Source organism: Vombatus ursinus, unplaced genomic scaffold (assembly GCF_900497805.2).
Source record: "Vombatus ursinus unplaced genomic scaffold, bare-nosed wombat genome assembly UNPS02014942.1, whole genome shotgun sequence".
NCBI classification, from domain to species: domain Eukaryota; kingdom Metazoa; phylum Chordata; class Mammalia; order Diprotodontia; family Vombatidae; genus Vombatus; species Vombatus ursinus.
Genome location: NW_020954720.1, coordinates 11,392,639 through 11,419,951, shown reverse-complemented (window position 1 = coordinate 11,419,951; position 27,313 = coordinate 11,392,639). Strand labels below are relative to the sequence as shown.

The window sequence follows — 27,313 nt, the reverse complement described above, 5'->3', positions numbered from 1 at the left end:
CATTTTTAGAGCAAACTTGCTCTGGCTTTTTCACCCTACGATTTGGAATCTGCTCACAGTACTGCCAGCTTAACCAAAAAGGATTAACTCTCATATCCAACTGAGAACACAGATAATTCTCAGTAATTGGTAAAAAATGAAGATGAATGGGGCTGAGAGATAAGGAGCAATTAGCTCATCAGCAGTTACAGCTGTGCACTCAATCCGGATCCATCTCTTGAGTCTCGGCCCCTTTTAAAGAACCTAAGCAGAATAAGCATAGGACACCCCCTCCCCAAAAAATTGCTGTACCTGCCCATCATTTCTCTCTTCTTCCATTTTATTTCCTTACTACACAAAGACACCTGTCATAGCATGCTATGTAAATTACTACCTCTCCCAGGACCTGTGTCTAAAGCCAATCTTCTTTTTAAACTTTTTTTTTAACAGAAACCAAATGACTACTGTAGACACTCTTAAATTCCCTGTCAATCGTTTCATTATAGCAGCATCATCTGTTTGAAAATATAAGCAATTCCCTCATCTAATTATAGGGAGGATTTGAGGTTCATTAACATTGCCAAGGCAGAGGATCCGATGAGCAAATGCAGAGCTGAGCTCAGTGGCCTGCATTCTTAGCTTCCTTTTATTTGCTTTCTCAAGGTCCCCAAGATTTTTTCCTCAAACCATAAAAGTAATTCTTTCTTTCCAAAGAGACACATGTGTTTATAGAAAGGAAATGATTATCGTTTGTATTATTCTATTGCAGCAGAAATAAGTGAAGAGAGGTAGGGAGAAGGTCAGCTGAGCAAGAGAAGGTATGGGGATGAGTGGAAGAGGGGAAAATTGGACAGAGGGGAGTAATATGAAAGAAGACAATTGTTAACTTCTAATTATAGGTTAGGTTTTTTTTTCAATACTAGAATTCAGGTGTCAATTTAGCTGTTGCTAGTTTTTTTGTACATGCAAAGGAATCATTACAAAATTTACGTTCCTGAACTTTCAGCTGTCTATATTTGTTCATAGAACTCTGTGTATCTGGAGTATTCAGAAAGAGAAAACACCAGTCTTTACGATTGCTTCACTTCCTTGAAGAAATAACAGCAGTTTGGAGGTTATGGCTATAGTTTAAACAATGAGATTTTCTCGGGACATCTGTTTTGAGATCACATTTTGAATAGATATGAACTCATTTCCTACGAAGCAAGCAATTTACTATTGTTGATAGCTGTTTACCAGTTCTATGAGTCAGATATTAGCTAGTGGCAAAGGTCCTCTCAAATCCTTAGAGTATTCTTTAAACTGTGTACATAGTGTTTTCATTATATAAAATGTTAAGGGAAGCAAAAATGTGGTCTTTTCCTGCTTCTTTGGTAAATTGTAGCACTCAAAACATTGTACTTGGAGGAGTGGTTTTTTTTCATATATTTATCTTTAGTGAGCTTTTCCTTTGATGTCATTGGTTAATGGAGTAAGATATTAGATCTAGCAAGCATTTAAATAATGATGAAACTATTAAGAGATACTCACTATATCAATATTTTTGTAATGTTTAAAATTAGAAGTAAAATTCAATTTTCTTGTATTTACATTAAAATAATTAAGAATAAATCACAGTGTCATTATTATATACATAACTCCTAAATACACAAGCAGAATATAAACTCACAAAAATAGCTATAAACTGCCTCAGGCAATATTAAAGTCAACCCAAAAGTACATTTTTTAAAAAAACTCTGGCATTTAGAAGTCCAAAGATTGAGGAGCAGAACAATTTCAAAAGTTGGCTAATGCAGATTAGTTTTTAAAACAAAAAAATGGTAATTTGTCTAGCTCACATGTTATGAGTAGTGTTGCCACTAAAAAGAATCCAGCACATTTTTCCTTCTTATCTGCAATGTAGCTCGTATCAGCCAACCTGTCACAAGACAGTACTTGATATAAACAAGAGATTGCAAAGACATCCCAGTAATCAATATTAGGATGGCTACAGTATGGAAGCCCCAACCAGTGCATATCATTTGTCTCAGCATCTATTTCTATGACCAAATGAAGCATTAATTCAAATCATAAATCTATGGTGATTTAAATCTGGGAATGAGCACCTGCCTGCTTTAATGATTTATTTTGTACATTTCAGTAAGCAGGAGATTTGTCCATATGAACTGACAGGTCACCTTCAGATGCCAGTAGCAGACTGTTTATCACCATGCAGACTAGCATCTCATCTTAGCAAGTAAATATTAAACTAAAAGAATCCAATTGATTGTGGATGGGGGAGAAAGGCGTCATGGCCATATATTTTATTCAGTGTGCTAATGCCTCACTTTGATCCAACCAGGGGTCCTTTCTTTTTTGTAAAGTGTTCATTCTGTTGGGAAGATGTGGCCTCAAGGTTATCTTTTCAAATTGAGGATATAAAATAATTACCTATAAGGGTCAGGTTTTCTTCAAATCTTTTGCCTGTCTAATCTTCAAGCATCAGGTTTCAAACAATTCCTGTTTAGCTACAATTAAAATATATTAAAATAAATAAGAACTACTCCTTATGAAACTTAATCTCTAAAGCAAATACTAAACACAGGCCCCAAATAAAGGGTATAATTTGTGCTGAATGCTCTCCTCTACCTCCTAAATGTCCTGTCTCTCAAAACTATCTTATATTTATCTGATTTGAATTCTGTATATACATATTTATGTACATATTATCACCTTTACTATAATGCAAGCTACTTGAGGGTAGAGGCTATTTCGTGTAGGTGTTTATATTTCTAGAACCTACCATAATTAATGCCTAGCACATAACATGATAAATGATTATTGATCTATTTATAATAACCCATTAGACAGAATAAGCTTTTGGCAGATTTGAGAGATTTTATAGTCTTTGGATAAAGATGATAAACCCTCAAAGACAGGTCACTTGAATGAAGAGAATAAGGAAGAGGCTCATGTTAAGGGGGACTTTGGAATTTGCTCTCCAAGATTATAGAATCTTAAGATCTTAAAAACTGGATGGTATCTTAGAGATTATCACTTCATACAACAATCTTATCCTATGTAGAACTACCTTCTGCTACATGTTAATGGTTTTCCCTTTCCAAATAATAGTGTGTACATTTATACATAAACACACTTGGTAAATACACATAGACACACGATCTTGTATAGAAAGGGCTGGTGGGAGGTAACTGTGGTGTGGTGAATGGAGAGTTGATCTCAGAGTCAGGAAGACCTCTGTTCAAGTCCTACCTTTGACACTTACTGGCTTTGTGATCTTGAGTCACTTCATCTCTCAGAGCTCTAGTCAAGTTTCTAGGACTATAAATTGAAAAGAGGGTACTGACCTATAGCAATTGGGGGAGTTTCCTCATTTAGGAATTCTCTAAACCAATGAAACCACAGGTCCAGTCTCTATCGTGGGAAATACATATATACATACACACGTCTCTATATATGTCTATGTTAATGATCCATATTTAAACATTATATCCATAGGCACATGAGTAATTTTAATATGAATCCTTCATTATCTTGAGATTAATTCAATCAGTCTTTTTCTGTTCTTTATACCTGTGATTTCATTATGTGAAGTGGTAGGGAATCTCTACTCATGAAGAATGCAACTTCTCAGAAAATTTTTGTCTAGAGTTACCTGAGCCACTGAAAGGTTGTGTGTTGCCTATGGATAGTAAGTATGCACCGCCCATGGATAGTAAGTGTGTGTTGCCCATGTATCCATGTAAGCTAGAATGGGTCAGAGGTGCAACTTGAACCTAGACCTTCCTGACTGAAAGGATAGCCAAAATCCAGACTTCTACTAATTTAAAATGCACTTTTAAAAATGACTGGTAGAGTAAAAATGATGATCTAAAAAATTAGAATACAGAGAAGGGGAAATCATAGCCAAATAAGCAGAAAACTCAAAACTTTTTGTCTTAAGTCACAATCTTGAATGGATTATGAAAAGAGCCCTCCACATATATTTGGAATATCAAGTCAGTGTGGTTACCTTGACAGCATAGATTTCCATGGATTCTTCACAGCCAACCATCAAGTTTTAGTTTTAGGGATGAAAATTCTAGTTCATGAATCATAGACATGGTTCAAGATAGTCCATAAATACTAGCAGTTAACATGCCACATGTATGAATCCTAAAATTTCTCTATTACTAAGAAAAATTATTGGGTATTCACTCTGCCACAATTCATCACAGTGAAAAAAAAACCTATAAAGTAATTTGTACTAGTTTAAAAAATAGCAAAACATTACTTTAATTCTTATGAGATCAGGGAACCAGAAGGATTATACACTACAATCAAAGATGATAACATCTGAATATTTCACTTCCTAGATTTAATGTTAATCTCAGTTCATTCAATAAATATTGATAATGATGTTGATCATAATCATTGCCCCCCCAACCCAACACCTCCGCAAATTTACATCTAGATTTATGTCACCCATTAACGTAGGTCAAATACAGCCTAAGAAAAGAACCTAGACGGACAATTTCAGAAGTTAGGCATTATGCAGCTATGCTAGGTGGCTACCCACATATGCACCTGCTTGTGGTTTATATTGGTGCTGACTTGACAAAAAGAAAGAGAGAAAATAAATTTAATATACTACCTAAGTAGAATTTGCTCAATAAACCAAACTTGTAGTGTTTTAATAGGGTATCAAAATCTAAAATTATTATTACAGTCAACTCCCTATTAGGAGCTATATCCACTGTGCCCACCCCAATGCTAGAGCTCATCCACAATTATTCGTCCAAGCACAAGCCTATTCACCTTCTCCACATTCTACTTCCCAAACTGCCTCCCACTCTGCTTTTCAGGCAAATTCCATTGCAGGTCTATGGGCTATGTTTTATGAATTTCTGTTTTTCAATTGTTAAAAGATTTTATAACAATTTCTCATTCCTTCCTCCAAGAGTTGTCTACATATAACATGTTCACTGTTTTTCTATTCTTTTAAAGACTAGTATTGGTTGGTAGAAAAAAAAAGAATCCTTTGACTGTAAATCATTAATTAAAATAAAGAAAACAGTTGTATACTAAGTGGTATAAACCTAATAACTTCATCTATATTTGTTAGCTCTAAAAATATGTGGAATTATGCTTCTTTCATTTTTATGTATTTATTTTAAAATGTTTATAAAGAATGAACTTGCATATAAGATCTATGGCCTGGACAACTTCCCACTCTCTCCATCTTTCCACCAGGAATATTATATAAAAATAAATATTAGTGTTTCCTTTATTTGTCCTCAATACCCAGGGACATCTCCAAGAATCTCTACCTTTAAGGTTTGCCCAAGTAAAACTCATTGCTTTCTGTCCCTATCTGTTTTTATTGAGCTCACTGATGGCATTATTGTTATGTTATGTTATGTTTTGTTTTGTTTTTCCTTACCATTTTGGAAGCTGGCTTTGACATCACACAGCAGCTGGGTTTTCATTGTGTATATGTGCTTCAAAATTATTTGCCACACTAATGACTGTGTTTGGTATATGACAAATGTTTTAAGGGGAAAAGTTGCAAGAGTATTTATTTCTACAATGCACTGTATATATTCACAAACCTAGAACTGTATTTTAAATGACTGAAAGTAGGCAGCAGCTGGTTATCTTTAAAATAATCTATAAAATAGTTATAGCATATGAAAGAGAGAATTTAATTGAACTGTCATGAGCTATTTTGCTCCTTTAAGCATATCAGTTGAATATAGTATTTGAGCCTATCTTTCAGTCTCTACATTTCTCTTGTTAAATTATTTTATTACCACTGTTTCAACATGATGAAAGGCACTGGTATGATACAATGGCAGAAAATACTATTTTCCTCCACTAACATTGATTTCAAAATGTCATCAATAAAAAAGTTAGCCCAGCTTTGAAGTTCATTTTAACAAAACAAACTAGGGCTCCTACCTGTACCACCCTCTCAAAAAATAGTTGAATCAATATTCCATGAAGTAAAAGTAATTTTTGGTACAATTTTGACTTAATCAATCCTCCATTCATCTTTTTTTTTTTACTCCCTGAATATCAACAACAAAAAGGAAGCAGAAAGGTAGTATAGAAAAGAGAAATTAGCATTATTGATGTAAGCCAGTAATTTATCATCAACATGAATTTTTGTTATAGGGCACGTATGGAAGGGTAGAATGTTTTGCTCTCAACTATCTGTACTGCAGTGAATTACCCAAAGTCAATATTTGGTGCATTGAGGAACAAGGCTAAATTTTTCTTTGACATATTCATCTGTCACTCTACCTGTATTTTGAAAAATGAACTCTGTACAATAGAAGTTCTTTCCTTAAAAAAAATTAACTAGTGCCTACCACTGTATGCTGCAAAAGAAAAAAAAATAATATGATGAAAATCGTCTTGCTTAGTATTGTCTTAAAATACTTGTTGCTACAGAAACAACATAGTACTCTCAAAATGTGCCAAGAATTTCTCAAGCTAAAAGAATAAATGTTTTTCAGGGACTGACAGATATTTTGTTTCAGGGTAAAAAACAAAGTAGTTATAACTTGAAACAGATATTTGAATGAAATCTATTTTTCCTAGCACTTACCAACACTTGAATTCAGATCTCCATTCTCTGAATCTGCTCCATGCTGGTTATTACTGGCATGATAGTTGGTCATAGCTTCTAATTTGATTTTTTTCACCTTCATCGCCTCTGCTATGGCAGCATTGGTAGCTGCAGCAGCCGCTGCAGCTGCTGCTGTGAGACCTATTAAAAATAGAAGTGGAACATAATGTAAATTACAGTATCATTTCTCTTGTATAAGTTCAAGTTTTTTAAGTGACTTTTTATGTAGATGTCAATTTTCATATTGAAAAAAAATCAACCAACCCTATGCCAATGCAACTCAGGGCCTATCAGTGGCATATTATATACAGTCTCATAGCATGTTATGCCAAGTTAAACAATTAGCAAACTTAGTCTTAGAGCATAAATTTCTTCAGGGCAGGGTATTTTTTTTTCTTTCTTTTTTTTCTCCACTACCTAGCATAGTAACTGACATATTCTTTGTCAAACTCAAGCTCTTAATAAATACTTACTGCATTCAATTGGATGATGAACGCTGGATTGGGTATCAATCATTGGGCAGACCTCTTTTAGGCCTACTTTTGATACTATCTTGTTTTATGACCTTAATTAAATCATGTATTTTCTCTTGACCTCCAGATTCTCCAGGAAAAATAAAGTGTTATATGAAATGAATTGTAAAATAATTTTCTGCCATAAAAGTCTATGATTGTATTAGAATCCAGATTGTGCTCAGATTTTGGCCTATGTTCTTATTTTTCATTTGTTTGTTTCTTAGTTTCCATTTCTTCTTATTATATTCCTCTAGTCATTTCTCCTAATAGATTTTATTCTCAGCAGGTTGCTTTGAAATTAAGCAGTCCTTTTCTTTTTTGCACTCCACCATAACTAGAACTAATCACACCTCTCAGAAACTATCCAGCAAAGTTAGTTAATGAGCCTAGAATCATACGAAGATATATTCACATGGTTCTTTAAAGCTTACAAAATGTTTTCCCCAAAACAATTATGTGTGGTAGGTTACTGCAAGTATTATTATTTCCATTTTACAGAGAGGAAGCTGAAGCACACAGAGGTAAAATGACTTTTCTGGGACCACATGGCAAGGAGTGCATGAGTCAGGATTCAAACTCAGGTCTTATGACTCTAACACCATTCCTTTTTACTAATCCTTCATCCTCTATACTAGAATATTTCCTCTATTAATAACACCCACTTCCACAAAATTTATTAGGTAGAAAATAGTAATTGACTGGTATTAACAAATCCAAATTTGATCTCATCGTCTTTCCCCAAAAGCCTGCACCCTTTTCCAAATTATTTCATTTTTTATTGATGGCACCTCAGTTCTCTCAGGCTCACAGGCTCGGTGCCTTAAAGCTATCATCTTAGCATAGTACACTAGAGTGTTGGATTAAAATCGGATAACCTGTATTCAGAATTTTCCTCTACATCTTATGTAAACCTTGGACAAATCATTCAACCTCTATGGGTCTCATTGTCCTCCCCGGTAAAACATTGGAATCAGACTAGATGACCGCTGATGCCCCTTCTGGTGCCTGATCTCTGATTCCGATCTTCTATTTTTCTATCCTCCTCATTTGCCACAACAAATCATATTAAATTTGATTCTGCAGTAACTTTTGCGTCTGTTTCTTCCTTTCTAATATCATTGCACTCACTGTAGTTAAAGCTGCCATTACCTTTGCTTTATAGTAACACCATTTTTGACTGGCCTCTGTCTTTCCTTATCTTCCTTTCCACTCTTTCTTTCCCAACAATGTCAGAGTAATCTTTCTAAAGAATTAATCTGATCATATAATATCATCAAAAACCTTTAGTGGATTCCCAATGTTTGCCAAATATAATAAAACTCTTGAAGTAAACTTTCAAGACACTTTATAGTCTGTCTACCACATACCTTTCTAACTTTATTTCTTATTCTGTGCACTACACAAACTAAACTGTTCACTGTTCTCTGATGCTATTCTGCCCTCATGCCATTCCATATAGCATTCCTCTAGATCTGTTTTAAAAAAATCTGCTTCCTTAAAGGCCCAGATCAGATACCCCTTTCTCTATGGTGCTTTCTCTTATAGTCCTAATTAGGTCTCCTCCCTTATTGTCTCAAAACTCACGTGTTTGCCTGTTCCAATGCACATAAGCATAAATATAATTATTGCAGTGTATATATTTCTCCTATAATAGATTTTAATTTCCTTTAGAGACAAGATTTAAGCCCCCCCCATTCTGTATTGCCAAAAGTCAATCCATTACCTCGACCCTAAGTGACACAACATGCATTTGCATGTTGAATTGGATTGAACTGAATTGAACATTAGTATAACTATGTGAAGAGGAATTCAATTTAGTAACCATTTATCAAATATCTACTATGTACAAAGTACTGCATTAGGTGCTAAGACCCAAAGATTAAAAAATGACAGCATTTCTGCTTTCAAACTTAAGAGTCTGCCAAGAAGGCTATCACATGTACAAATATAAGTATCATACGATGTGGAGATTGATCAGGTCAAAGTAGAAATCCAGGCAGAAATCTCAAAGAAAATTGGAAGAGGGAGACAATATTTTCGGCTTGATAAGTCAGGGCAAGGTCCCATGGAGGTGGAAGGTGAAACTTGAGTATTTGTAGAAAGGCAAGGATATATAAATAGAAAGGAGTGAAGAAGGATGTGTTATAGGCATAGGAGACAAACAGTGTGGATGAATTCATAAAGGCCACATACAACAATATGTGAATAAAATACAATATGGCATAGTGGACTGAGTGCAGGACCTGACTTAAGGAAGTTTGCATTCAAGTTCAACCACAGCTATCTGTGTGATCTTTGAAGAGTCACCTAACTCTTTCCTAGTGTCTCAGTTTCCTCAGATGTAAAGCTGAGTTAATAATTGTCCCACCTAGGACACAGGGTTTTTGTTTTTTAAAAAAATGCTTTCAAAATGTTCTATGCAAATATGAATTATTATTGTTATTAGCTGGAATTAAATGATAAAGGGTGAAATGAGAACATTGTGTGCAGTAACAGCAATATTGTTTTAAGAAAAAACTTTGAATGAATAAGTAATTTTGACTATTATAAATAACTAAGTTAATTACAAAGGATATATAAAGGAAGATGCTATCTACATCCAGAGGAAGAACTGATAAATAGAAGTAAGATAAAATGATTTTACATACATGCACACATACATTTGTCTGTGATGGTAGCCATCTCTAAATTGGGGGGTGGGGTGGGAAGGAAGAAAATAGAAGGAAAAAAAAGAAATTTACCTGATATATATTTAAAAGGAATAGCAACTTATACATAAACATATTTGCAGTTTCATATGCAATCATCTTTTTTTTATTATACTATGTCATGGAAATGCTTGTTTTATTCCAAAAAATTAAAAATAAAAGAAATATGGTTGAGAAGATAGGCAAAAGCCAGAATGTAGATGACTTTAAATATCAAGCTAAGGATTTTGTATAGTAACCTCTAGGAAAGAGGAATAAATTAACAGTTTCTGTGTAGGTGAATGACATAGTTATACATATCCATTAAGAAGATTATTTAGGTAACTGTGTGAAAGAGGAATTGGAAAGAAGCATGTCTAAAGGTGAGGGAGCTAGGGATACTACTATTAAACTAGTAGAGTCAGAGTTGGTGAAGACCTGAATTAGGGCAGTCTCCATGTGACCACAAAAGAAACCAATTTGAGAGGTATTGGGGTATGGTATGACATATTGCATGACAAATGATTAGATAAAGCCAGGAAGATAAAGGAAAAAGTGAAAGGTGGCTCAGTGGTCTCAAGTGGAAAATAATGGCCTAAAAGTCATGAGAACCAACCTCTAACCAACTCTGCAATCTATGTGATATATGTGATATTGGGCAAGTGATGGAACTTCTTTGGAGTTCATTTCCTAATCTTCAAAACAAGGAGTTCGAGCATTATATGATTTCTAAGATTCCTTCTTTCAAAAAAAAAATCAAATCAAAAAACCATTCAATGCAACTAAAATCACTGTGGTCTTACTATGTATGAGACATGGTGCTAGGTAGATAAATATGAAATAATACACAGACTTGCCCTCAAGGACTTTACAATCTGATTCTGTGATTTAGCGATTCAGATTATGGTAGCTAATTATAATGTTCACATTGGATTTCTGCATTTAATGAAATTGATATAAAACTGTTGAATAAATGATAGTCCTTATCCTGAGGAGAAATTAACCTTTAAGTTCTGTTTTGCTTACCTAAATACTAGTTCATTTTCTTAAAGAACTGCATATTATATCTTGCTCCAGTGAATGAAAAATGGTCCTGAACTGAACTGTGGTATGTAACATGACTTATTCTCACAGTAAAAGTAGCAGAGACCAAATTCTTTAAGTGGTAAAGCACAAACTTCAGAAGCACATTTCTAAAAACACATTTGCCACTGATAAAACACTGGTTTATAAAATATTTAATTTAACACAGAAGTTCCGCAATGGTATTTTTAGATCAGAGGAAGGATATAAAGTCATATATTACATATTTATAGAAGCTAAATTGGGTCACTGAAAAGGGACAGTGCACCTTTGAACTGAGGTTAGCATCCTGTATTCATTATACAATGCAACCATCTATAGTTCCTTTCCTTTTTTTTTAAACTGACCCTGGAAAATTACAGCTAATGTCTTTGAAAAGACTGAATAGATCTTTACAAGAAACATTCAAAGTTATCCTGCCTTATAGACATAGCTTGCCTTTGAATCAGAAAAAGAAAATACTTTCAGATTCCATTTCAGTTCTATGGAATAGGAAAGACAAATTTTATGTTAGTTAAAAGATACACAAAAATACAAAGCTAACAACTTCTGACTTGATTTTAAAATTTAATTATTAAAATCCTGCTTTCATTTTACTCAATCCACCAAATTTTGCATTTTAATTTTATATACATACTTTTCTATTCTATTAAAATGTCAAACCTGTTGCAAACTTGATTGGTATTATAAATCTCAGCTATTTAAGCTCTATAAAGAACTTCAAAGCATCATTAACACTGAGTCTTTTGTGAATTTTTGCACTCAGGTAACTATTCGCACTAAGTTGTGCACTGTGCTATAGAAGTGGCAGCACACAAAAGGTGGACATAATTTCATTGTTCAGGTCAAAAGTACATGGTTCACCTGGGAGCCACAATGGTGGATCAGAGGCAACAACCGACCCAAACTCTCTGAACCTTCCCCTCCAAACAACTTCAAAACAACACCTCAAATCAATTTTTGGAGTGGCAGAGCCAACAAATGATCAGGTTGAGGCATTTTTCCTGCCTAAGACAACTTTGGAGGTCTGTAGGACATGCCTGCGACACCTAGATTGGGGCCAAACCAGAACACACAGCAGCAGGAGCAGCACCACCACCACCACCAGTGGGCATTGGAAATGGCTGCAATGTGGAAGCAGCAACTTCAGGACATCTCAGCCCAGAGAGTGTTAAGGGGGTCAAAAAACTAGTCAGAAAGAGATTATTAGGGGACTCTTTCCTGGTACTGGGTGCAGCTGGTGCTGACTGGTAATTCTGTTGCACATAAGCAGTTCTAGGGGGAAAAGGGATAAGAGAAAGAGAGGGTTGATGATGAAAGGGAGAATAGATTAAAGGAGGAAGTGGTCAGAAACAAAACAGACTTTTGAGGAGGGAAAGAATAAAAAGAGAGAAAGATGGATAAACAGAAGAAAACAAGATAGAAAGAAATACAGACTTAGTAATCATAACTGTGAATGTGAATGGGACGAAGTCACCTATAAAAGAGAAGCTGATAGCAAAATAGATTAGAAACCAGAATGCCACAATATGTTATTTATAAGAAACACATGTAAAATAGAAAGACACCTATGGAAAGTTAAAATAAGGGGCTGAGGCAGATTTTCTTATACTTCAGTTAAAGAAAAAAGGCAAGGGTAGCCATCATGATCTGAGAAAAGAAAAAGCAAAAATAGACAAGTAAAATAGATAACCAGGGAAATTACATTTTGACACAAAGTACCATAGACAATGAAATAATATCAAAAAAATTTACAGCAAGTTTATCTGATAAAGGCCTCTTTTCCCAAGTGTATATATATATATTACTGAGTCAAATTTATAAATATAAGAGCCATTCCCCAAATGATAAATTGTCAAGCGATATGAACAGGTGATTTTCAGAAGAAGAAATCAAAGCTATTTATGGTCAGATAAAAATACTCTAAATCAAAATTTCAGAAATGCTAATTAAAACAATTCTGAGGTACCACCTCACGCAGATCAGAAATAACAAAAATAGAAGAAATAACAGAAATAACAAAAAAAGGGATGAGGAAACATTGGCACATAAATGAACTATTGGTGGAATTGTGAACTGGTTCAAACAATCTGTGGAACAGTTTGGAATTATGTCTAAAGGGCTATAAAACTGTGCATACCCATTGACTCATCAATTCTATTGCTAGTTCTATACCCCAAAGAAATAAAAGAAAATTAAAAGGACTCATATGTACAAAATATTGATAGCAACTTTTTTTATGGTGACAAAAATTGGAGATTGAGGAGATGCCCATCAGTTGAGGAATGGTTGAATAATGTGTAGTGTGATTGTGATGGAGTACTATTGTGCTATAAGAAACGATGAGGGGTAGGGCTTCCGAAAAACAAATGAAGACCTATATGAACTGATGCAACATGAAGTGAGAGGAACCAAGAGATTATTATATCCAGTAGCAACAATATTGTAATGATGATCAACTATGAAATATTTAACTACTCTAATCAATACAATGATCAAAGAAAATTCCAAAGTACTCATGATAAAAATGCCATCTCCTGAGAGAGAACTTATGAGCTCTGACTACAAATTAAATTATATTTTCTCTCTTTATTTTCTTCCTTTTTTTGCATGATATACCATATGGAAATATGTTTTGCATGATTTCACAGGTATTATTGATATCATATTGTTTGCTTTTTCAGTGGGTTGGGTAAGATCAGGAAAGAGAATTTGGAATTCAAAATTTTATTTTAAAAATGTTAAAAATAAATAGCATTTTCTTCAAAAGTAAGTAGTTCAGTGGAAAGAACATTAATTTTGAGTTTTGAGACCCGAGTCCTAGTATTAGCTCTGCCAACAGCTATGTGTGTGACCTTTGGCAAATTATTTCACATCTCTTGTTTAGTTTCCTAATTTTTAAAATGAAGAGATTGAGCAAGATGACTTCTAAGATTCCTTCCAACTTCAATCTTATGTCCCTACCTTTTTTTTCAATCATTACTATAAATTCTAAACCATGACTTTAAAATCAAAACTTTGTTCCATGCAGAAACAAAGACTCTGCAGAAACACATTCAGAACTTTAAATTTGATGTAGGTATATATCTTTTAATGGATGAAATCCACTTTTATTGGAAAGACATCATATTTAGACTCTCTTAACTCTGCTCTGGGTCCATATCACCTCTCCTCTTGAACTGCAGAAGCATACTACAAATGAATTTGAGAGCCTCCAATCTTAGATAATGTTATTTCTCATGAAAGTAGTCTAATTCTTATCCTGTCAACATAAACAAAAAATATTTTAGTACTTTGTATTCTGCTATTCTACAAATCTACTAGTTCTCTTTAAATAACACAAGAAAGGTGGGGGTGGAGGTTGAGGATGAATAAAAATTTTAAGGCAAAGAGTGGTATCTTGTTTTTCAAAATCTACAGGAATACAAAAATATCATACCTTTCATTGTGACTTACAAAGAGCAGTAAAAATGGAGAGAGAAAAAAACCCAGAAATTCTTCCTACATGTGTTCACTTATTCATTTTCAGGATTTAATCTTATGATCTTTGGTTTCTCAGAGTGGATGCATGCAAAGTATTCATTTATGGATGTGTGCATGTATATATGTATGATGGTACATATGTATTTCCTCTTCCATACTAAAATTTATCTCCCAAAAAGTTAATTGGGAAATCACATAGTTTCAATAAGAAGTATAGGGTGGATTTGTTTCAGCAACAAGTACATGTATTGGTCATAATATTTTGTGAAAAGTTTGGAGAAACAAAATTCAAAATACTCAGTACGTTACATTCAATGGTAGTTATCATTAATACTCTGAAATTGATAAGCTGTTTATGTCTGGCACTCTTCCTGCTGGTTATTCAGTGAGACAGGCAGCTTTATAAATATCTCATCACTCCACCATCACACAAATTTCATCGACAGTGCTCATGCACAGCTATTAGCAATATGAATCTAACCATTACAAGAAGGAGGAAAATAGAACATGTGGCATTAATACGCAGCCCTGGTTCCTAACCATCTGATAGGCAGATGGTGTAAAGCGGATTCTCCAGCTGAAATGAAGGGGCACATCATTTAAAACCTTGTTTGCATTCTAACTGATATCAGTGCCATATTGATATACATGATACATCATGGCAGTATTTGAACAATCTAGTTTGTTTCAGTCATAAATGTTTACAGCCTTGTTTTTTTTTATCTTTAGAAGCATGTTCAGAAGAGTGTATTTTTAATTTATGAAACCTATTGTTTACTTCTGTTGAACCAGAAGATTAGCGGAAGGCAGGAATATTAAACTACCTCAACCACAGCAATATAATGAAGACAGATGAATAAAGTATGTTTTTTTCACAATAAAAGATGTTAGTAAAGGAATTAAAAATTAGCCTAGATATTATATGCATTAAATATTTTTTAAACCTAATTTTTTCCCTTGTGACATATTTAAAAGCTTAATATTTTAAATAGTTATTCAGTTAAAGCATGCATTGTGGATAATGCAAAGTTAGCTACCAAAAAGTTCAGTTCAATTCATGGTCATTGCTATGGAGTAATCTTCTCACTGATGACAAATCATATAGATTACCACAAAACTCAGATTGAAGTATCTACTTTAAAAAGATTTAATTGTGACTCAATTAGTCTCAGAAGAACTGACTCAATGCAACAACAGATACCTATGTACTTTTCCCTTCTGACTTCATTAAATACAACACATGCAGAGCCTATCACAGTATTTTCACAGGTCTGATTAATTGGTATAAGGTAAGGTCTATCTCCTTTCTTTATAGCTACTTGACAAACTCAAATTTAGGCCAAACATTTTTCTTCATGATCAAATATTAACAAGGTGGAGGAAGTCACTAAGCTGTGTAAAGGAATGAACTTTTGAAAAATAGTTTAGTTGGTACATCAGAAGGCAGGGATGTTGAGAGAAAGCACCCCATGTATGGGGCAGTGAATGAAAAAGTATGGAGTCAGAAGATGGACCATATTGTTTGAGGAAGAACAAGGAGGCCAGTGTCATGGGACTATAGATTATATGGGTGGGGAATGAGGGAAGAGAAACAAAGTATAAGAAGACTGAAAAAGTAAGTAGGGCCCAGATTGTGAAGGTGTTTAAAACTTAAACAGAAGAATTTATATTTGATCCATAAGGCAGTAGCAGCTAATGGAATTCATTGACTAGAAGGCAGTATATGTAATAGAATATAATAATAGAACAAAATGCATCACAATTAAAATATAATTAAAGATACTACTGGTGTCTATAAGCAAGACCATCTGGAGAACCTTACCACTTGCAAGAAACTTTTCTTCCATATGGATATCTTTAATGGCAATTTTATATACAACATCGAAAGGAGTATGTCTCCTTATTTTATGTCTGGCTTAATATTGATAGAGAATTACTAAATATATTTGTTAGATTATTTTTGAAATTATATAATGACAGTATGTAAATCATTTTTAAATGTTATTTGCTATACAAGTCTCAGTTTATATTAAGATCATTCTTACTAGATTTATGTATAGACATGACTAAGAACTGCAGAAGATGGATTTTTTTAGATCTGTACTAGTAAAATACCAACACATGGTTAAGATCATAGCTTCATCAATGTAGTAGTGATATGGTGTAATGGAAAGTGTACTGGATATAAAGTTTGAGGACATAGCTTTGAATCCCAATTCTGCCTATCTGAATCACCTTGGACAAATCATTTAACCTATCTAGGACTAAAGTTTCTTATCTCTGAAATCAAGTTTGTACTAAACGAACTCTGCAGGTCCCTTCCACGAGTAAATCCATGACCCCATGGCCAGGGGAATTTATAATCTGGATACTGCTACTCACCAATTAAGAACACATAAAGGACAAAATTATATGCAGTCTTTCAATTTATGAGCAAATGGTTATAAAAGGTTATTTGTGAGTCAGATTTTTGGAACTTGAAATCCATTTTCAAATTAAAACAAAGTTCTAAACATCAGTTAGTTTCCCCAAACAACACGTAAGTCCTATGGCACAAATCTTGTAACCAAATTCTCAGAATATATTGTTTCCTTGGAGAAATGCATTCTACAAAATGAATGATGACTTTTCTCTCTGTAATATCATCTTACTAGGGGTTTTTTACACATGTTATTGTGGAAAATCCTCACCACAACCTTTCTCCCCCCTCAGATAAAGAATTTGAAATTCATGTAGGTAAGTAACTTGCACAAAGTCACATAGTTAGTAAAGCAAGGGCAAGAATACAGGTTTCTGTAATTCAAAGTAATATTGTTATAAATGATAGTGAAGCACCCTCCTATCCTACAAATCAGTGTATCTCATAAAATATTGAGATTACAGAAGTGATAATCCTAGCAGACTTGGTTGCATACGAGTTTTTGTAGTACATGGGACCAGTTCTAGGTAAAATATGTTAATTGGACTTTTTTTGGTCATTCTTCTATCTTACTTTTTATCATCCCTTCTAATTCCTAATGCTTTTCATGTCTCATTTTATCCTAAACCCATTGGGGTAGGAAGGAGCCCTATCTAGGCCTCCCCCAACTTTCTAAGTACTCCATGAACTAAAGTGACCCACCTACCCTATGCCCTTTATTCCCTCCTTCCCAACAAGACTCATTACTTTCTTTCTACTTACTTCCTATCCTTTAACATGTCATTTAAAACTTACCTCCTTTGTAATTTCAGCACAAACACCCCAAATTAGAATGACTTCCCACACCAATCTCCGTCTGATGTCCTAATTCATCATTCAAGACCCAGCTCAAAACACACCTCATCAATGAAGTCTTTCTTTCAATGATAACAATGGATAACAATGACAAAAAATCCTCCTTAGGATCTCTTTATTCAATATTAGAAGTACTCTGTCAAGAAGTGGAAATGATACTTAAAAGTGCAAAGTAACAGAAAACAGCAGGGTCATACAAATAAACCTAGGGAAAAACTGCTGTAGAGGCATTTCAATTTAAAAGACACTCAGGGACTGATCTTCAAGACGTCTCAAAGGAGAAGATTTGAAAACAATGAGAAAGATCACAGGCAGTTTTATTAACTCTTTCCAAAAAAGTGAATGAGAGGACATCATGAGATTTTGAACTATATCCCTACCTTCTAATCTCTTTAAGCCGTTTATGATACTATCTATATACATGTTGAGGCTATCCTTGATGAAAATATGAGAAATAACTTGATTTTTGCAGACAGCTTTCCACAGTAACATATATACACATATTTATGTATATACACACATATATCATGTACATTTTAATAGTCACACATTAACTAACATATGCAAAGAATTCAAAATGCTGCTATGTCAATTATTTCTTTTAATCTACTCTATACTCTATAGAACAAAATAGAGTCATATATATATTTCCTTAACAAGGTATATCATTTCATAAGTTAAGATGACATAAGACATTTTAAAAGATGAGAAGGATAGGGGCAGCTAGGTGGCACAATGGACAGAGCACTGGCCCTGGAGTCAGAAGGACCTGAGTTCCAGCCTCAAACACTTGACACTTACCTAGCTGTGTGACCCTGGGCAAGTCACTCAACCCTAATTGCCTCCTCCCAAAAAAGATGAGAAGGATAATTTTGCTTTATGATCCTTTAATTATCAATATTGAGGAAGCATAAAACAGGAAGTTACAATAATCAAAGCTAATAACAACAGTTGGTAATATTTTTACAGTGTTTTAAAGGTTTACAAAGCATTTCACATTTGTTATTTCATTTGATATCAATAACAACACTGTGAAGTAAGTGCTATTTTTATCCCCCTATCACAGAAAAAAGAACTGAGGCTGAAAGTGACTTGCTTGGGGTCACAATTAGTAATTTTCTGAGGCAAGATTCGAATTCAGGTCTCCCTGATTTTAAGTCTAGTACTCTATCCCATGTACAAACTAGATACCCAGTCTCAAAAAAAAAAAAAAAACAATACAAGTGAACCAGAAAATTCTAGAAAACCTTTAAGGCTCAAGTAGACCTAATTGGCATAATTATAGTCAACTCTCAATTATCTCCCAATCTGTCTTCAACTAAGGCTTATTGACACTCTAATATGGGACCTTAGTAACAAAACAATAAGACAGAGTAAGGAGGGATTTAGTTTTCTCCAGTTTGGGAAGGTAATGTAGAGCCATGGTGTCAAACTCAAATAGAAATGGATTCCTGTGGGCAGTATTTTGACTTAGAAAACCACACATTGACACTGTCTAGGTTGTATTGAATTTTTATTTATTTTGTTAACATTTCCCAATTACATTTTAATGTTGTTCAGGCCACGTGCCAGAGTTTTGCCTGCTGTTTGTGGGCAGAGATTTTGACAACTTTGGTGAAGCAAACAGGGTAGAGTAAAAGTGAATGTTTTACTAAGAGATCATTTCTCTATTTTCCCCATGGTTAAACATGCTAGCCTAGAAAGTCTTCAACAGTCTGAGCCCAATTCCTCTTTCCCACTTTATCTGTCAAACCTAACTAGAAAAGCAGTATGGTACAAAGAACACTCAAGTTGTAGGCAGCAGACCTGAGTCTGAGTCATGGCTCTATCACTTACTAGTTATGCTGGCTGCTTAATATCTTCAAAATTTAATTTCTTTAATTTTATGGAGTATTTGTTATTTCTATTACCATCATCACAAGTTAGCAATAATGAAAAAATGAGATAATATGTTTAAAGTACTATATAAGTATGAATTTTTATTTTTGCACACAGAAATAATTGTAATAATAGCTAACATTTGTATACTGTTACAATTTTAAAATATCTTTATATACCTTAATTCATTTGATCTTCTTTGTCAAATAAACTCACCTACTCAGTGTATATCAAATAAAACTTGCATCATCCCACCAGCAAAACTTTTCTCACACTGTTCCTAAATGGATTTGCCCCTCTACCTTTGATATATCATTCAGTATTTCAGCTGCCCTCAAATCCTAAAATGCCTTCTCTGACAACCCCAACTGGAAACTGTCTCTGTCTCCTTTAAATTTTTATTGTGTTAGTTGTCTATACCTGTAGTTTGGCCACTAGATAAAAATTCTTTGGATATGTTGTATTATTGTTGTTCAGTCATTTCAGTTGTTTCTGTCTCTTCACCATTTGAGTTTTTCTTGGCAAAGATACTGGATAGTTTGTCATTTCCTTCTCCAGCTCATTTTGCAGATGAGAAAACTGAGGCAAATGGTATCAAGTGACTTGCCCAGGGTCACACAGCTACGAAATATCTGAGGCTGAATTTGAACTCAGGTCTTCCTGACTCCAGACTCAGCACTCTATCTACCACACTACCTAGCTCCCTCTTTGGATATAGCGACCCATGAAATAAAGAAAATCCTCAAATGGCCCTAGTCTGCCCTTGGCTTTCACAGTGACAAGAATGGAGGGGCAGAAACTGGAAAGGAAGTACAGAAAAGCCTAAACTTTTTTTAAACATTAGCTTAATGTACAATAAATATGAAGTTGTTAGCCAATGACCAACAAATTGGCATCACTATTGGAAAATCTAAATGATTCCAACCATTATATTTATATGGTACATGATTTTATCTTACTTGACAGGAAATAAGTGGTTACCAGTATGGAAATGGTATCTGAATTAGCTATGTGTTTTCAGGTAGAATAGTGCAAAGGAAAGATCATCTTCAAATTAGAAGAAAATCTAAAGATGAGAAGATCGTATGGACAATACCAACAGTTTAAATCTGACCTCATCAAGTAATCTATTAAAGCCAAAATTTGGGACATAAAAAAAGAAGCGATAGAGACCATGATAATCACTATTTCTGGCAAAAAAATCTAATGAATACAAAGTTGTCATAACAAAAGGAAGTCAAAAGAGTTCATAAATACCCTACTCCAGAAAATAATTGTTTTCTTTGTCACAAAGAGAGACATGGTAGTAAAAGACAACACTAATTCAAAATACGAATTCATTCCTATATAGCAGGTCTCAGTAATTTCTCATTTCTGTCTGGAACTGAGGGAAGCCTCAGAATACCAAAAGGAGAAAACAAATTTGTGATATCTGTTTATACGCACAATTACAGAATTCACAATTTCTTTTTTCTTTGCCATTGAGAGAGATTTCCTTTCTCCAACAATGGTGAAGAAAGCCACTACAATTAGTGAAAAGAGTGGAATTTAAGAGTCAGGTTTTTTAATTGCCAGCTGCCATGAGCTGAAAATCAACTTGCAATGTCTAGCCCCAGTAGCAAAATCAATGGTACAATGGTACAGAAGGGAAAGCAGCAACAGGAGCCAGAAGAGCCCCCTAAGTGGTAGAGACTGTTAGGTACCATGAAGCCAAATGGAGTGGTGAACTTAGACAAGGAACTTTTTTTTCCCGGTGTTGCCTCAATACTCCTAGTTTAAACTCCAAAATCCCTATCTGGGTACTGAAACACATATGCCCACTTCATTAGTTCTTTTCCCATGATTTGTGGGCAAAGATATTTCAGGACTTTTTCCCTGGTACTTCAAAAAATGAGGATACCCTTGAAGAGGTATTTGAAATGATTGGGATAAGAGATTCTTGTGGGGATTGCTTAGCCATTTTTCCTTAATTTTCCTATGCCTAATAAACCATGGCCACAAGATGTTGATTACCTGTGTCTAGTGAATGAAGTGGGTCACTAAGTAGAGAGAAGAAAAGTTCAATTTCAGAGTAAGGTGAAGTCATAGATTTTTTATTTTTCAGTAATTCTGAGCATCATTTAATATCTTCTATTCACAATTCTTAATGTGGCCACAATTGATTTAAATCTGTCCAGCCACCTAAAAGTCCTTGGATTTGTGGTATGAGAAGCTATTATGCATGCACTAAAGAGATACTCTGACATGATCACTTTAGTAGTGTTTTGAGACCTAGTGGACAACTTTAGCATCCTACCCCCTTGCTGAATATTTAATATAGTGACACAGTAACTTTCTTTGGGATAAAGGAACACTGAAGATAATCCGATGTGGACTGTTACAACTATTGTACTAACCTTGGTCTTTTGCATATACATGAAAAGTAACACCAAATTCTCAGCAGTTACATGTGAAATACTGTGCTTTACAAGATACCAAAAAGTACTATAAATGAAAGAAAGGTCTACTGAAACCTTCTGATGAGTTACAAATGAACAGTACCATTCCAAGAATATTCAGATAAAGCTCACAGAAAAATAATAAAAGGTGACAAGGTGGAATAAATTTGACTTTTAATAATGCCTATTGTAATCAATAAGCAAAAAAAATGTTTAATCTGGTAGTAATCTGGTCCTGAACTTTTTGATCCTCAATGTACTATATAAAGAAGCAGAAATTACACTCAAGTAGATGAACTCAAGAATAGGAAGTCAGCTGGAGATGACATAATCTCAAAAGTATTAAGGAATTGTCATACAAGATATCTTTGGGATAAGATATTAAAAAATGTAAAACAAAACGTGTGTCAATAATAACCATGGTAGGCCATAGCCAGAGCAATATACATTATAGGGAAGAAAGAAGAACCTGTGATGTAAAGAGAATTTCAAAGGGCAAGTCTTCAGCCTGTGGAGCAGATAGAATTTCAAGCTGCCTGGGAAACTGGAATGCAGCTACCTAGTAGCCCCTGCCACATAGACTTCTAGGGAAGAAAGGTTCCTTTATTTCATGTGTAATACAAGGTGTTGAACTGGTGCTATAGTACCATATTCGTGCTCATACACGCCCATGAGCATGCTGAAAGCAACCTGAGGAGGGAGTCTTGCCTCCTCCAACTTAGTTGATTATACACTCCATGCAGGCTATTTTTATCAGTACTCTAGCTTCCTATCTGTGTAGAGAAGGGAGATAGAGAGGAGGGATCAATGGCATGCATCAATAGCATGCATCTTTACCTTGGGTTTAACCAATGTGTTCTTACAAAGTAAACCTTTCATAGGCCTGCTTGCATCAGGTCAACAACGAACTTCTGATACCTAGGTTTAGGACAGCTTCCAGCAGCCCTCCTACAAGAACTCCTCTCTCTCTACTATTGCCCTCCCTCCTATAACTACCTTGTATTTGTATGTATGTATGTGTATATTTATTTATATTTGTGCGTCATTTTGCCATTAGAATACAATCTCTTTTAGGTCAGTAATCACTTCACTTTTGTCTTTTTACCTCTAGTATTAAGAAAATAGTAAGTTTTTAAAAAACACTGATTTATTTATATCACTCTAATACCTGGGTACGAAATTGTTGCCAGCAGCTTTTCTATGACAATACCTAAAATACATGAGCAAGAGATTATCAGTAATTAGAAAACCGCATATGTACTTTTTCATCCTCATAAAATCTTTATAAAAATAATCTACTTTGGGGGTAGGGGAGGAAAAGTCTCAAACTGTGATTTTATTGGTATTAGTAATCCTTTCTGATATACTTTAGCAATGTCCCTCTAACTTAGAATCTTAGAGAGTTACCTACTACTCAGAAATCATTATGTGATTTGTCATTGATAACACAATTTTTATGTATCAAAAGCAAAACTTGAATCCAGGGCTTTTTGACTACAGGGTTCTATCTCATTCCATCTCAATACCTTTGGTTTCTTGAGAAAGGAACAGGAAGACTTTTGAAAATCACTATAGAGCAGTATAGTCTTTACTGCGACACAATGAACATAAAGGTATAAAAAAATACAATATCCTATTGTGTTTATTGCTTGTTGCTTACCAAAAATAAAATAAAATAAAATGAAACAAAGTATTGTCATAAACTCTCTTCCTACAAGGATTCTTTCATGCACATATTGATATCTTAAGATTGCTTGACAAATGGATCCTCAGATATAACTATTCAATGACCTTTAAGTTATTAATGTTAAGGGAGATACAAAACAAGGGAATGTATATTCATTGAGGGTGTTCTGAACTGTCATGCAGGAGGGGCAGCTAGGTGGTACAGTAGATAGAGCACCGACTCTAGAGTCAGGAGGATCTGAGTTCAGATATGGACTCAGACACATAACACTCACTAGCTGTGTAACTCTGGGCAAGTCACTTAACCCCAATTGCCTCACCAAAAAAAATCTGTCATAAAGAATGTTCTGCTTGGAGGAAAGAAGGAAGATGGATTCCCTATACATAGGCTCTCCAGATGTTTCTGTGTACTGATGATTTTGTGTTGATGACACCAATCCCCACCATGCCAACCAATAAGATCCATGATTATTCAAAAAGATTGTTCTAATGACCCATAAAGGAAAAATTAAATGGATGAAATATACTGGATGGCCAATCCACTAAGTTACTACATTACTACATATATTTAGGACAGGCATTACAGATAGATGATGATTGAGTAGCAAACAGAATTATATCATATTAAGAAAGTGACTTGGATTGCATTTGAGACACAGGGCAGTGTTTTAATCAATTATCAAGCAGTTCTTCAGTGCAAGTGTGTGTGTGTGTGTGTGTGTGTGTGTGTGTGTGTGTATTTTAGGCAATTAGGGTTAAGTGACTTGCCCAGGGTCACACAGCTAGTAAGTGTCAAGTGTTTGGTATGAGGCCAGATTTGAAATCAGGTCCCCCTGACCTCCAGGCGGGTGCTATATCCATTGTGCCACCTAGTTGCCCCCTAAAGCACATATTTTTTAACACAAACATTTTCTTAGCAATTCCATTTGGTCAAACCTCTGGGACCACAATGTCCAAAGAACAAAAGATGTATTAACTCAATAAATAATGGAAATATGGATGTTTTGTAGAGTTTGGCTATAGAACTGTTCCTATCATGAACTATATGCAAAAAAAAGACATGTGGAAGAAAATAGGGTTGAAGTAGGATTATCTAAGGTAACATAGGATTGAAAAAGGTGAACTATTCATGTGACACAAGTAAAAGGTAACAGATGGAACACACTGGTGCTGCATTAGTACTCAGAAAATATTTTTTTTAAACTAAACTAAAACCAAAAGAAGTCCTTTAGCATGTGGAAGAGTTATGGTATACAGGGAAAAGAATGATAAAGGAGAAGGCATAAGTGGGTATCAGTATCTAGTGGTAGAGTGAATACCTATGTTAGTGTGATAAAATCGTAAAGATTTTATAACTGATCCATTGAAATGAGTCTGTAGCATTTACTTGGAATATCATTTTAAAGTTTGGTATTGGTAGTTATCTTATCTCCTATACAGTATTCTCTTCAAATATTTTCTAGACTCCTTGAGGGAAAGAGCTGCATAATAAATTTCCTAATCTCAGCCTCTACACACAGTCGAACACAGGAAATATTTGATAAATATTTTTGACTGATTCCAAATTACTTTGAGATTATTTGTTTATATTATTTTCAGTTTTCCTTCGTTTGTGTATCACAAAGATTGGCTTTATACTCTTTTTAAGTTTCATTTAAAAAAAAACAGGCTATGTAATCTACTTACTTATGAGGTTTTACTTAGCATATGCAATCCATCTCACTGAGATAAGTAGAATAGATTGGATCCAATAGAAAGTCTTCAATGGATTTTTTCTATTTATATATTTCCCCCCATTTTTTTTTGCTTAAAATTTTATTCCAGCATGAAGAAACATGTTATTTCTAGCAAAGTATGGAATTTGATTTCTTTTATTACCAGGATGTTTTGTATTACTTCAGAATAAGTATAAATATTTCTTTTCTTCAAAAGATATTTATTAATTTTGGCAGCTCTAAATCCTAACTCAATAGAATTCTCTTTGCAAGTATGTCTTACTAATTCAAATGGCTTCTTTTGACCTCATATAAGCTTCCCTATGAGATTCTATTAAGAGAAACTAAATTACTGTAGTAGAATTTTTCACCTTAAATAATTTAAACTAATTGAAAAAAGACCAAACTCAAACTCTAAAACACTTCGCCAAAGCATTCTACTTCTGCATGTCAATTAGTAATTCAAACAACCAACTAATCACAACAGCTTGGTCAGAAACACGTTCTCAGTACTGTTTATACATGAGCCTACATTTGTTGGATTTGCAATACTAAGGGTAAAATTACACATGAATTGAAATTCTAAAATTGCATATAGCATCTTCTATTGTAGGCCAGGGAGATAAGGAATACCAGAGATTTGTCAATTATGAACTTGACCCATATCTAAAATTCTACATGTATCTTTGAAAAGAAACCTAGTAAAAATGAAATCTCTGAAAATTATGTATACATTCACAAATTCAATTATCAGCACCTCTACCACCATGGCCACCACTATCCTCGTTATAAAATAATCAAAGTAGAACTTAGGGGAAACCCATTTTCTTCCATTAGTAAAAGTTATCAATATACAGTCAAGCCCTTCTAGAGAGATCAGCAAAATAAAAGATGAATGGTGTTTGTTTTAGTGTATTGCTTTAGACTCAAATATGTTAGATTCTTTGATCTAAGTGCTATCAACAGTGGTACACACTGCTAACAAAGGAATCTTCATATTATTATGAGTCATTATCATCACTAAATTCTTTTTGTGGAATCAGTCTTCAATTTTTCTTTCAAGTGGTCTATTGTGGTTCTTTAATACCACCTGGACTGTGATGAAGTCACAATATTAAAAAGTGACTTGGGTAATATTTTGACTCTTTGTGATTTTAGCAATATTTCAAAAATATATGCATATTGTTTTCAATTCTTTATTGTGAGAAATAGAAAACTCTAACCATGACTATATCAGATAAGGAAAACCTTTTGAAATATTGCTAAAGTGCATTTTGAATCAAGACAATACATTTAAGTAGAATTTTTTTTTTCTTAACCAACATTCATCTTTTCAAAAGCAATAGATTCTCAGTCTACATTCAGTCTGTTGCATTATTCATTTCATGTGCAACCTCATGCTGGACCATAAATTGTTACTTTATCTAATCAAAGGAGACTTAACTCTACAGAAGGTCAAAGGTTTAATTTTGTGAAGTATTATCTTACGCTACGAGTTTAACCGAAAAATAGAAGAAGAAAAACAGCCAAGAAACTGGTAATAAATGAACCTTTATTGCCTCAGGCATTGGCCTAGTTAATAAACTTTCATTGAAGGTTTCTTTCAACTGTTACGGACAATGAGGGGAAAAAAAATCTTAAATTACAGCCATGTGTGACTTTTAAAGCAGTCATTCTTTTTTATCTCAACCTACCCAGCTCAGAAAAAAGAGAGAGAGAGAGAGAGAGAGAGAGAGAGAGAGAGAGAGACAAAGAGAGATTGTCTTCGATTTCTTAACCAAAAATGTATGCTTCTAAACAGATGAAAAAGTGCAGATAAACCTTTGTAAAAGCAGAGGTCAGCTTTGAACAATATAAAAAAAGTACTTTCTGTAGGTGTTGAATTTACAAAACAATCTATTTAGCCAAATGTAAAACTGCCAAAGGGAGGGGAAATAGCTTGTCTTTTCCATGACTCTTACT

The 27,313-nt window shown here is 34.2% G+C and overlaps 1 protein-coding gene across 3 annotated transcripts in view; it reads right to left on the bottom strand.

Moving 5' to 3' along the window:
- Positions 1 to 27,313, bottom strand: part of DACH1 (dachshund family transcription factor 1) — a 488,469-nt gene that overhangs the window by 222,732 nt on the left and 238,424 nt on the right. For all 3 annotated transcript variants that reach the window (XM_027844596.1, XM_027844597.1, XM_027844598.1), the window contains exon 3: positions 6,572 to 6,733. In XM_027844596.1, the coding sequence (XP_027700397.1) occupies positions 6,572 to 6,733 (162 nt within the window). The remainder of the gene's footprint in view (positions 1 to 6,571; positions 6,734 to 27,313) is intronic.